This window comes from Panicum virgatum, chromosome 9K (assembly GCF_016808335.1).
Source record: "Panicum virgatum strain AP13 chromosome 9K, P.virgatum_v5, whole genome shotgun sequence".
In the NCBI taxonomy this organism is placed as follows: domain Eukaryota; kingdom Viridiplantae; phylum Streptophyta; class Magnoliopsida; order Poales; family Poaceae; genus Panicum; species Panicum virgatum.
The window spans coordinates 16,302,710-16,316,419 of NC_053144.1; the positions used below are offsets into that span (position 1 = coordinate 16,302,710).

Consider the following 13,710-nt stretch of genomic DNA (forward strand, 5'->3'; position numbering starts at 1 on the left):
CTATGCGGTGGCCGCCGACGACCCGCCGACGACGAGTCGTCAGCAGCGGGGCGTGGACGCCGGAGTCAGAGCGACTCGGCGGAGCGTATTGGAGCAGAATGCGCTCCTGGCGAGGAACGGGAGAAAAAATTTTAGGGGAAAAGCGCGGAGCAAGGCTCTTGATACCAAATGTCACGGTACCAGACTGCGATTCCACGATCCCGGATAGAATCGCAAAGACTAGGGAAGAATGGAAGAACTGGAGGACGAAACAGAGGAAGAACCCGAGGAAGAAGACGGAGATAGGTTCACGATTCTGTTATTCGATAATCTGTTCAGTTACAGGAGCAGGTCTATATACCGCTCGTTCACGGCTCGCAGGCCGGCAACGGCCCATGGGCCAAATAAGCAACGGAACGGTTTACAACTCCCGTGCTACTCACTCTTGGTGGGAGGCTGCTGGTGGGCCCTGACAGATTCATTCTTCGATATTTCCTTTTTTTTCTTTTTGAGATCATTCTTCGATATGTCCCGATTGTGTTTCCTCTAATGTTTGGTGAAAGACTCTGAACAACAAAGGGATGTACACCGCCTGCACGCTGCACATAAATTGATTTATTTGTTGCAAAAATTGCAATAATTCATTATGACTGATTTGTAGGACACCCGCACTAACTGGACTTTATACGATACAGTCAATGTGCATGTTTTGATCAGTCTCATGCATCTCTATATATATATGCACAACCTACCATCCGGCCATCTCATATATAAAACACATATACTATCAAGTGTTCACTGCCAGTAGCCATGAGAGTCTAAAGCTATGAAGAAAAACATAGATCTAAAGCTACAGCAAAAAAATTGTACTAAAGCATACCATATTATATGTTCATTGTGTAGATCTACTCATTTGGAGTCTAACACAATTTGATTTTCTATTTTATGATTTTTCTGTGATTTACTATGATTTTTCAAAACTGATTTAGGGGGTAATTTGACCGGTTTTGGAAAGTTCAGGGGGTGATATAGACGATTTCATAGTTTGGGGGGTTATGTAGACCAATCCCATAGTTGAGGGGGTGATATAGACTTTTTCCTCGACTAAATGTCCATCCAATATTCAAGCGGCATATTTGCCTAAGCAACATGCAAGTGCGGCACCTAAAATAATACACTCAAATATTATGAAGTTCTATAAGGGGCTTGGCATGAGTTGTGTAGTGTTGCTAGCTACGGAGGTTTAGTTGAAACGAGGTGATGAAATTATTGCTGTAAAGTTTCATGAACCATGGATATTGCAGACCGATCTTCGAGGACTGGAGGTGCAGTAGAGTTTGAACCTAGGCCTTGTTTAAATGCATAAAGTTTTGGGTGTAAAACACCGTAACATTTTCATTTGTATTTTATAATTATTGTCCAGCCATGGGTTAACTAGGCTCAAAATATTCGTCTCGTAAATTATAATTAAACTGTGTAATTAGTTATTTTATTTAACTATATTTAATACTTCATGCATGCGTAGAAAAATTCGATGTGACAGGGAATCTTGTAAAGTTTTGGAATTTTAAAGGCAACTAAATGTGGCAGCACCGCCCAAATTAATCCGGCTCAAGTGCGCTAACCATCACCCTCAAGGTAATCCCGGTTAACACGCCCTTCAAACGGAGTAATCCGGCAGGGCTGTCGGGTAAAGTCCCGAAAAATCCACCTGAGCGTCGATCGAACCCAAAGCTTACATGCAACCCACACGAAGGTGAGTCCAGAGAGTACAACATTTCACAAATACATTACATTACAGAGTCTTAACTTAATTATTACAAACCAAGTTCGAAATCTCAGAAAGGTACTTGAAGTTCAAATTGAAAGTAGTTCAGTGTTCAACTACAGCGGAAATAAAGCGAGTTCTAAACGACGACACAAGATGTCATGATGAAGCCCGTACATGACATCACTCGGCATTGTCATTGTTGGCCGGAGTCGTATCCCACTCCACCGACCAACCAGGAGGTAAAGTACACGGCCAAGTCAAGCTAGCTATCTGATCTTCAAACATATCACCTGAAACAAAGTTGAGCCACAAGCAAACTGAGTATACTAATACTCAGCAAGGCTTACCCGACTAAGGGTATACTTAGCCCTTAATCTAGACATGCAAGGCTTTTGGCTTGAGGGGTTTGTCTTGCCGAAAAGCAGTAAAGAGTAGATCCTTAATTTCAGGTTTTATCTTCCAAATTCTAGTTCAATTAACCAATCTAGGTGAGCATCTATCCAATAGCATACATGGTGGAAAACAATTATTTTTCATCATTCAACCATATTCATCATCCTCATTGTTCCACTTCTTACTCTATGTGGCAAAAGGGTTAAGCAGTCCCAAACCGTGAGAAGCGGACGATTCGAATCGAATTTGTTAACCTGGCCAGGCAGACCTAAATACACGCATGGGAACCCAGTCCCCACGCAACATTTCCCCTTTCTTTCCGGCTCGTGGATCAGGGTCACCCCCTTCGACTACAAGAGCCCCACGCCACGGTCGACGCCGGGTCGTGACCACGCTTGCACCCGCATGTGGCCGCATGAGAAACAACGTTCAAAGAGGGTGAGGGAAAAGTCCACTCCCCAGGCCGATCAGGTATTTAAGCTTACCGATTACCATATTTCTCGGCATGTGGTTAGTACGTTCAAACGCTTAACCACCACTACCACACACTGCGGCCTTATCCATTTTCACTAAACAGACGGGGTATCACAAGTACAACAACCCCGCCCGTAAACCTTATGATTGCAGCATGTAGTAGACATTCAACTCCTATGAGCTCGCGAGTGACAGGAAATCACTCGACTTCTACCGAACCATTAGCATAGCCAACTAGCGAACTATACATGCTAGTATTCAAATATAGGTACTTAAGATTATGCAACTAGGGTTCCAAACAATTCCTACAAACTTAAATGCACAAGTAGATAGGAATATAAGCAGTTGCATAAATTTAAAATAGATAGGACATGCTCCGGGGCTTGCCTTTCTAAGCAAAGTTAGCCTTGGGCTCTTCCGAACTTTGGTTCTGGTCTTCGGCGGCTTCAGTTAAATTAGCTTGGGCTTCATGCTGCTCACTCTCGGACTCCGGCACCAGCTTGTACGTACCGTCGGCGAGAGTAGGCGTATCTATATGAAATGCACATGCATGAGTTGTGTGACCATAACAATTTATTATTTCCTTCACTATAAAGTTATAAAATATTTCATTTACATCTCCTTGGGCAATCGTTTATAGAGTATTACCTAGATTAACTATTTCACATTAAGTGAGGGTTTTGCCTTTTTATAAAAGCTATTTTCATGAACAAACACAAATTATTCCTAACTGTTGTTAAAGATAGTTTCCAGTGCTGAGATTTTTATACAGAGTACTTTGCTGAAACACAAACCTACTGTCAAAAATTTCAGACATTTTCGTCAAGCAGATTAATCACTAAATAGCGTAAGCTGCTACTACTAGAATCAAGATTAAATTGTACAGGTGAAACCATGCGAGTACTAGTAACGAAACCTTAACTAAGTGTTGAGGATCTGATGATGAACCTACTATAATTTTTCAGCTTTAAAAGAGAAACATACAAGGCATGAAAAAATAAAGCAATATATAGTGGCATAGATCAAGATTAATTTATACATACCATTATACTGAGATACTGAGCCTCAAATTTTTACAGAGTGATTAGGTGAACATAATAGACTTATGGTCAAAATATCATGTTTTTCCAGGCATAGGAACTATTTTCCTTGATTTAATGTATTTATCCTTACCAAAAATCATTTGGTCCAGTTGGGTTTAACTAAAAATTCTCAAACTTTTTCTGTAGAATCTGGGAACGAAACTAAAGGCACTGTAAAAGTTTGAACCCATGAATCATATCATAACAACTTGGACAAATAAAACCATTTATCCTAGGCATACATCAAGTCCTAAATAAAACCTATAGCTAGGAGTGTCAACTAGACACCAAACTTTTACACATGGCTAAACTTCTAACATGCAACATACGGACCAAAAATAGTAGACATTCAGTGGATACAACTTGAGATACACTAAAAGCTATATTTTCTTTGTATTTTAAATAGAGCAAAACCTATTGAGCAAAATAAAAAGTGCATGTAACAAAAGTTGTAGATCTAGTCACAAGGATTCCAGAACAGTTGAGTTTGTATTTTTCCGATTTTTCTAAGAATTTATATCGATTTTACAAGTTCGCTGTTTTTTGAAACAAAAAGAAAAACAAAACCGACTCTCGCATATATACCCCTGGAAAGTTTTGGGGAAATTGCAAAAAGGTCCCCGCCGGACTTAACAGGGGAGGGGCGGACCTTGGGGGTTTAAATCCGGCGAGGTCGCTCGCCAGCGGCGAGGGGAAAGTGGGGGATTAGCACCAGGGGCTCAAGTGGAACCCGTAGGTGGTCTCGGTGTGCGCGGAGGCGGCCTGTGGCGCGCCGGCCACGGTGAGCAGGGGCGGGCGGCGGGCGGACGTGGCGGCGGCGGCGCTCCGACGGCTTTGGGCAGTGGAGGTCGGGTCGTCGAGCACCGGTGGGAGGTGGGGGAGCTCGTGGGCGAGTCGATTTGGGTCGAGGAGGGGCGGAAGGGATAGCTCCGCGTGGACAGGGGAGGGGCGGCGGCAATGGCGGGCACCGGTGGTGGCTCTCGCGTTCCGGCGAGGGCAGTGGCGGGAGCGGCTGAGTGGCGGCTTGGGGAGATGGAGTGGAAGGCGACGAACGTGTCTGGGTGGTCGTAGTAGGTCGAGGCGAGCCCGGATGGCGGCTCAGCGTGGAGGGCGAGTTCGGCGGCGGTAATGGTGGCGGCCGTGAGCTTTTCTGGGCACAGGGGAGGCCGAGGCTTGGTTCTTGGGCGAGAGGAGTGGAGAGGGGAGGGAAGCGAGCGTTCTGACTAAAGGGAAGGGGCCTGGGGGTTTGCGGGCGTGGCATAGGGAGGCACTCATGGCCGGGCGGCGTCGCAGCGAGACGGTCAGGCAGCGGCGGTGAGCGCGCGTCGCGTTGCGGGCGTCGGGGCGCGGCGTGTTCGGTTGGAACGGGGCGTCAGCGGGCTCAGCAAGCGCGCGCGGCAGCGGCGCAGCAAGCGGGCAGCAGGGCGCAGCGAGCGCGAGCGTGCGCACTCGAGCACTCTGCGCACGCGGCGTCAACGCAGAGAGGAGGAAGGGGGAGAGAGAAAGAGAGTAGAGAGAGAAAGAGATTTGACCTTAAGTTTTCTCAAAAATTTTCACATGAACTCAAAAATCTCCAAAAACAAAAGTTGTTCAAAATTCCAAATCCTACAACTCTCATTTCAGGCACATTTTCATTTGAAGCTCCGTTTGAAAGTTAAAATTTGAAACTTAAAGGTAACCAAGAGTTCCCTACACAGTTTGTATTTCAAAATTTTCTCCAAATTTTGCATGGCAACTTAAAAACTTTGAACATGAAAGTTGTTTGTCATATAAAACTTTACAACTTTGGTTTTAGGCAAAAGTTTATTTAAGCAACGGTTTGAATTTTACCTTTTAGGCCTAATTAAAGAATTTTCAAAATCAATATATGTTATAAAACTTGAGTTGAAACAACTTGTCATTTCATGTACAAAATTTTATTTTCTCCTCTTGAGTTCAACTAGACTTTGGTTCATCATGATGTTGGTGAGATGCCTATGCAATTTCATAAGCATACTCACAATGGTTAAAAAGTTATTCACGTGTTCTGACTTAGGGTCAAATTAATTTGATATGTTTTATTCCTAATTTTTGTTTATAACTTCTTTGCTCGTTTTAGGTCTAACCCACGCTGAATTGCCATTAACAGTTTGGGCGTGTTCTCTCAGTGGTTTAAATGTTACGAATGGTTCCTAAATTAAGGTTTAAATTTTGTTAACACGCGTATAAACACGTGTAGGTGTTCAAATTAAACCCACTTCAAAATGCATCTTCGGAGGATTAATTCTTAATTAGCGTTTTAAGAATCTGGGTTATCACACTAAACAAGGCCCTAGCATATGTTCAGTTTACCGATATGATTGTGGTATGTTGGCACGCCTTACAAAAATTTCAGATTCGGATGTAAATATAAATATAAAAGTGTAGGAAAGGTAGGATGCGGATAATGTAGTCAATTGTATTGCAATGAGCCCTTTGGGCGGTATATATAGGAGTACAAGGCTTGGAGGGCAAGGCACCTCCCCTAGAGATAAGGAAGGTTATCACGGGATTACATCAATCCTAAACTACCATATATGGAGTTGCCTAATATACTCTAACATCCCCCGCAGTCGTAGCGGTAGCAACACGAACAGTCAGACTGGAGAACAATGGAGACGTATCCCCCCTGCAGTCGGAACGCCGGTGCGAAAGCTTTGACTAGAGACTCATGCAGATGATAGCCCTTTAGTGCCGTAGTAGCCGAGGTCGAGGTGGACGTGGTCGAAGACGTGGAGGGGGCGCGGGTCGAAGCGTCGTCGAGGTGCTCGAGTACGCAAACTCAGCAGCTTCTTGCCGAAGACAGCAGCAGGACGGTGCGGCGGATGACGATGGTAGACGACGCGGTTTGCGACTTAGGTCACGCTCAGGATAAGGGTGGCGACGGCGCAGGTTGCAGCAAGTGTCGCGCTCAGATCAGGGGTGGCGACGACGTCTTCCTTCAGGAACATCGGCGGCGATGTCCGCGCGAGAACGGATGGAGGCGCGGAGGCGGATCGAGCGCCTGCTTGACGAAGACCGGCGGCGAGTGGCGCCACCGCCTGAAAAGGCGGCGACACCGGTAGGGTGGCTTGATCACGAACGTCGTCACTGCAGCCTAGAGGGCGCAGCAAAAACCTCGTCCTTCGGGAGGGTCGACGATGGATCGAAGACGAACGGCAGGGCGACGCAAACCGATCTTAGATCGAAAAAAGGGAAAATCAGCAGCAGCATCAAGACGAACATGCGGGTACAATCTCGGGTGCACCAAGTAATGCCCCCTCAAACCTTATCCTCATCCGCCTGTTGGCCAGAGGACAAAAGAAGGGGCAAAAACAGAGGGGGCGAGACCCGAGCGGCCTCTACTCCAGCTGCGGAGTGGACCGGCGGCCCCCGGGCCGCCCTAGCTGCTGCATCCTCGCGCACAAGGCGGCGGCGGAAGCGGCGCTGAGGACGAAGGGGACGCAGGCTTGACTGCGCGGAGGAGAGAGCCGGCGATGGAAGGCGGGAGGGGCGAAGCCCCTGGGCGCTGCGGCCCGGCGGCGACGTCGATCGGCGGTGCGGTGGCCCGCCGGCCCCGATGGCGCAGTGGCCTAGCGTCCCCGCGGTGGTCCTCCGCAGCCACGCGCTCGCGCTCATGGCAGCGGTGTGGTGGCGCTGGTTGGAGTCGGGGCGCCTGGCCTGATGCGCGGGAGGGGCGGGCGGATCCGGATGCGGAGCCGAGAGGGAGGACGACGCGGAGGCATGCAGGCCCAGTGGCGCCCCCATGGCGATGTGGTACCCGATGGGGACGTCGAGCGGCGCCGCCATGGGGCGGCCAGGGAAGAGGTAGGTCTTTCTGCTGTGCTTGATGACGACGGCGGCGCGGATCAGAGGGATCCGCGGCGCATCCTAGGAGGGCGCTGCCCCCGGCGGAGATCAATCTCGATCTCCCCGGGGGCGCGCGGGTGCAGCGGAAGTGGCGGTGCAGCTAGGGTTAGGATCTCGTAACCTACGCGTCTGATGCCATGTAGGAAAGGTAGGGTGCGTATAATGTGGTCAATTGTATTGCAATGAGCCCCTTGGGCGGTATATATATAGGAGTACAAGGCTTGGATGGCAAGACACCTCCCCTAGAGATAAGGAAGGCTATCACGGGATTACATCAATCCTAAACTACCATATCTGGAGTTGCCTAATATACTCTAACAAAAATTAATTTTTCACTATGTTTTTCTATAATACGTGCGTGCCGCACGTACACTCTGCTAGTATGATAAAGGTTCTGAACTTCTGTGTTATATTATATTAGTAAGGAGTTCCTGCTTGGATAAAGTGAAGATGTATCTGAAACCTATCAGAAGCAAGAAATTAATCTAAATGAAATACTCTGTAATGAAACCGCAACTTTAATATCGTTATCCCACTACTCAGATTAGACGATGGCAAAATATATTAAGAAGGCACTCATTGGCAGTTGAAATGTCTAAACTGACTCAGAAAGAAACCTATTAGTTCATCCATGAATATTCAATACCATGCAGATGCAGGATATATTAACATTTGGTGGCTGATACCATCTTATCACCAGCAGTAACTGATATTGCCCCGCTAGACAGTTTATTTAATGGTTGGTACTAGGCTGCCAACACCACCCAGAATTAAACTGCTAGTCTTACAGGTGCAACTCTGTGCCAACCTTTCCTTTATAACTTGAGATTTTAGCTGAACAGGTTAACTCAAGACATCGATATGGTAACCAGGAGGTCATCAATCCAAGATTTAACAGGGACAAAAGATTTTAGACAAAGAGAGCGACAGGGATACGCTAGGTCATACTCTCAATCCAACCCATAATAAGTTGAAGCTATACAGCTAGCTGAGCCTAGAAATGAAGGATTGTTCAAGAATGAACAGAATCTTCACGTTCAGTTTTCCAAATTTTTTTATTTTCGCAACAAATTAAGCCATACAAATGATCAGTGCATTACACATTAGAAACGATTGAAACAGGCAATGCAGGCGATAATGTTGAGAAACATTGCGATGTTTGCAGAGACGAATGACAGATGGCAGCAATTTATGGTAGAAAGCTCAACTTATATTTCCTAAATAACTGGCCTTAAAAAACCCATCAGATTTGATATTTACAATTAGTTCTACTTTTTGGAACCCTGTTTCCAACAATAATGCATATATGAGGGGCTTTATTAGATGGAATGCATTCTAGACAAATATAGGTACAGTTACCAGAAACTTACTCTGCTTGAAGAGTTACGAGTCCTCCATGTTCACCCCATTCAGTGATGCACAATTGTGAGACAAGGACATGTATCCTTCATGCCTTGTTGCAACTTGCAAAGCATAGAACAGCCAACTGCAGACTCAATTTAGGCCAAAATAAATCTGTAATTCCTGTATTTTAAAAAATATTTTACCTGAAAAAGAAACACGCTGCTCAGTTCTGTTACATAGATATGCTGGATAACGAAAAGCATAGCTGATAACATCAAAGGGGCTCCATTCCATGGTTATTAGTGACTCCATATGGCAGCGATCTAGCAGAAAGAATGAACAAAGATGTCATTCTAGGCCAAATTCCTGGCATAAGTCACATTTACATTGTCTCCAAGACAAAACTTGACGCTATCAACATGTTAGGCTTACTTTTGAGGCTATTAGCCTATACTCAACAAACCTAAAAACTGCAGGTTTATGCTAATAGTTATGAATCCCAACTTCAGCTACCGCAGCCAGGCCAGTTCCCATAATAAATATAGGAATCCAGTATATAGCCGCTCCTTTTTCACTCCACGTATGCAAGTTCACTGGTTGACGAGTTTTCTGATTGCAACGCATCAGGAAGTGTGCGGTATTCCCTCTCTGTGATGAACCTCACTTCATATTGCTCACTGGTTGGATCTGCTCTCTCTTTCGGAAGGAAGCCCCGCTCTCGTGCAAGCACCCACTGATCGATGACACCACATTTAATAGCATGTTTGACTGCCTTGTGCAGGTAAACCTTGTCTGTGACCAGGTGAGGGTTAATTGCCAGCATCCTTATGAGGGCTGAAAAAATAAAGAAGACACTAAATGTTAACCCAGACGAATGCATGTCAGACTAACAACATGGGCCTTAGAATCACATAAACAGAAAAGATGAAAACAGTTTTTAATCAAGCTGGCATATTGTCGCCACAGAGTAAAGTTATATTGTCTTTGTTGCAGCTGGAGGATGCCCGGAAAATGGCCCTCACGGAGTGCAGAACTTAGGAGGTTACAGTCTGAGTTCTTTGCCAAGCACAGCGGAAATGCAATTCTTGGGTGAGGGAAGGGGGAAGTAATAGGCTATGTCTGCTAGATTTATTTTCCAGTTATCATAAAGCTTACTGTGACTAAAACATTATAATGCGCAAGTCTATGCATCAAGATGCATATACTGGAGGTTTATCCTTCATCTTAAAACAAAATCAGCATTATCTCCACATAGTGAAAGTGACAGGACATATTTAGAGATTCAGTGCCTAATGTATGGCATCATTATGAAAAAGTAACATATCCTGTAGGAGTATAAAGGAAAAAAAAACATATGAGGTACCTGCAACAATGGCATCACCCGATTGTGACATTTCACTGGTGAAAGGAGTGATCGGTGCATCTTCTGTCCCACGAACCCAGCCATTGTGCTTTTCTGTGTAATAGTGAATCTTGGAGGTACCGTTTGTCACAAAGAGGACCTTGAGATTATCATGCCACAATTTCATAATAACTTCTGGACTGTAGTGTGTAAATTTGGACTTATTATTATCATTTGTGTCAAATTTCTCAGATGGTTTAATATCGCAGAGAAACTCGAGTTCTTGTTTCGTGACTTCAATAATATTGGCAGCTTCCCATGCCTCCGTGATGAGTGACATGGTTTCCTTACTGGATGACCATAGTGGAAGTGGAAGATTAAGATCAAAGAATATTATACCACCAAATTTCTTTGAAACATCAATGGCTTTTAACAATGATGACCGTGTAGTGGGCTCAAGCAAAGCTGATGAATTATAGTAAAACATCTTAGCCTGTATTAAGATGAAGAAGAAAGTTAGAAAAGATATTATCGTACATGTTCTGGGTGCAGCAGCTGTCAGTGCCTTGACACTAATAGGTTCTTATGCAATTCTTAGTATTGTTTAACATATCACTGGTATATTGATTTTTAATGTGGATTACAGAATCAAGTTAAGACATGGCCTGCAAAAACAGATAGTAAAGCAGTACGATAAACGGGTTCCTATATTTGGTTCCTACTGGGCCTAACTATGAAACAGGTTAACCCTGACCTGTGCATCAAATATTTCGTTGTCATAATGATATTTATCCATTTATGATGCAAACTTAAAGCGACATGAGTCATGCTTTACAATTGATTTATGCCAAATTTTATTAGATCTAGCAGCTAACTGTTAGTATTTGCTTCGGATCTACAATAATCTCATATACTGGCTCTGTTTGTTCTTCAGGTATAGGTATTGGAAAAAATATGTACAGAATGGCATCAACATCTGATTATGAGATGGGGTTCTATGTATTGCAAATTACCAACAGAGGTACAGGATGCCGAGGAAAGAATAGAAGTATTGCTTTAGCTTAGACATATTAATCTTGATATAAGTTATACAATGAGCTAAAGTTTTGTTTGTGACACTTAAAAATCCATATCATATTAAACATGAATATCAAGAGTATGTGCAACAAATTCGAAACACTTTGGATAGACTCTTAACATACTTGTAGCGGTATTTCACTCCTATTTTCATCCTCATAAATCACAAATAACGCGTAACACAACATAAATTACAGGCCAAGGGTAAGAAAATATATCAAAGAATTGGAAAAGAAAAGGAAAAAAAATTGACCATGGGAAGAATACATTCCGCTGAGACTGATTTAGGAGAGGGGGAGTACCAAATCCTTTAGGGAGGTAACCCCACAGCATGAGAGCACCCAGATAAGAGAACTAGAAAAATATGAATGCAAGTTGAGAATACGACTTACTGCATTATTAAATATTTTGAAAATACATCCTTATAAACTGAAATAGGAGGCAACCCACACCTCTATGTGTAACAAAGTGAACACCTAAACTTTTTCCAGGATCATAAACTAAACACACAAGAATCAGATGTTTTCATACCATTATTAATAAATAATAATTAATAATTACACAGAGCATCTAAAAATGACAAAGTATTATACTGAAGAAATTATGTCACAAATTTCATACCTCCTTTAGAACTGCTGGGTTGATATCAGACTGCAGAAAACAATCCTCAGCGCATGGTTTAACACAGTTTGCCTTCAGACTGCCTTTGCTTGTGACCTTCATCAAGGACATGGCAGTTGGTGCTGAAGGGTCCATACAGACTGCTCGTGTTTGAACTCCATTGATGTTTAAGTAGTACAGCAAACTTTGACCATACTCATCATCACCTAATTTTCCCATGAATGCAACCCTGCCACCAATCGCTGCTAAAGCTAGAGCAACATTGGATGAAGGCCCTCCAGGTGCCCTCATAAATTTATCTGGAGACCAAAACATGTCCTTCATTCTATCATGAATCTCATGATCTATCAGCCTATTAGCAGGTCTCCCAGAAGGAATAAATGAGTATTTAGCAGGTCCAAAGCAGCACACTAGTGGCATTAAACTATCAACCTCTCCAATATCTTCATGCAATGCTAACTCTATTTTAGTTTCCAGGTCATTGGCCAAATTCTTTATCACAGTCTGATCTTCTCTTTCATTAGAGGGCATCAGATCTTTGCCCTGGTCATCTCCTTCATTGTCACTAGATTCCTCTGTAGTCTTATCTTTTCTTCTTCCCCTCTTCTTTGGCTCCTTTGCCTTGTCCATCCCCTCCTCTGAGCTTGCAGTAGTAGCAGCTGTAACATAACAGCGAAAAAATATGATGCTGCAACTTATAGAAAGAAAGTGCTTCAGATGACCAGAACTGCAACCAGTATATTTACCTTTCTTACGGCCTCGCCTCTTAACTTTCTTGGTCTCTTCAGGGGATTCTTGTTCAGAGCTTATTTGGCTTTCTTTTCTTTCACCTTCCAATGTTTCTGTGGTGGCTTTCTTTTTCCCGCGACTTGGAGCTCTTTTCTTTTTAGTTGAAGTTTCACTGTCACTATCTTCATCACTTGAACCTTCCACAGCATTTTGAGAAGTCCTTGACGCAGCATTCACAGTTCGGTTAAGCAACCGCAATGTAGGCTTAGCCATGTTCTTCCCCAAAATGTTTGTCTTGTAATGTATTTGACTCCTGCACACAAGTCACCAGATTATAGGAGTGCACCCTAAAAGTATGTCATCTGTAACTTTACAAATTCAAAGGTCATGTTTTGTTTAAAAACAAAAAAGTGTACTTTTAATATAAACCAGCTATTCTGAGAGAGTAAAGACATTTCAGTATGCACAATGCATGTAGGCACGTACTAGCAAATACTATTAAGGAAATGCATCAGAAATAAAGCATGACTTGGATCTCTGTCATTTTTCTTGCCCGTACACCAATCTGACACATACATGTTAACACAACCCAAATGAATTGACCAAACATTCAGGTCCGTCAGTCCGTGCATAGGCGGACAGAGCCGCATTGCTAGTCCCAGAATGAACAAAAAGACAATTCTTGATCCTAATCTCACCTACCCCCACTGCAGATTGCAGCGACCATTCGGGGGAAAACGGCATCTTTCACAAGCATTCACGCTGATAATTGGAATATAAAGCAGCGAATCGTTATGTCGAGAGATTACCTGATGCGATGACAAGAGGGCAGGGAACAAGTGAGCTGCGGAGGGAGAAGAAGAGAAGCCATCAATGGAGGGGAGTCGCAAAAATCCTCGCAGCTCCTCCTGGGACAGGGAGAAGCGCGACTGGTCTGTTCAGCGCTCACCAGCGAGGGACAGCAAAACCCTGTGTGAGGGGACAAGGAGGGGATTTGGCTGAAACAAATTACCTACTTGCCCATATTTCTG

General features: G+C 44.0%; 1 protein-coding gene across 3 annotated transcripts; it reads right to left on the bottom strand.

Annotated features, from left to right (window-relative positions):
- Positions 1 to 1,762: 1,762 nt before the first annotated feature.
- LOC120650402 (fructokinase-like 2, chloroplastic) lies at positions 1,763 to 13,678 on the bottom strand. Of its 3 annotated transcripts, XR_005665593.1 has the most exons (8): positions 13,489 to 13,647; positions 12,697 to 12,992; positions 11,951 to 12,609; positions 10,274 to 10,745; positions 9,343 to 9,744; positions 9,114 to 9,233; positions 8,937 to 9,029; positions 1,763 to 2,040 (listed from the first exon to the last, which is right to left on the bottom strand). XR_005665593.1 is itself a non-coding variant. In XM_039927521.1 (5 exons), exons 1-5 carry the CDS (start codon positions 13,548 to 13,550, stop codon positions 9,482 to 9,484), a joined length of 1,752 nt encoding a protein of 583 aa, XP_039783455.1. In that variant the 5' UTR covers positions 13,551 to 13,656; the 3' UTR covers positions 9,180 to 9,481. The 3 variants fall into 3 exon arrangements, 1 of the variants encoding a protein (XP_039783455.1); XR_005665594.1 differs by lacking the exons at positions 1,763 to 2,040; positions 8,937 to 9,029 and having other exon boundaries at positions 9,088 to 9,233; positions 13,489 to 13,678; XM_039927521.1 differs by lacking the exons at positions 1,763 to 2,040; positions 8,937 to 9,029 and having other exon boundaries at positions 9,180 to 9,744; positions 13,489 to 13,656.
- Between the last annotated feature and the right edge of the window lie 32 nt (positions 13,679 to 13,710).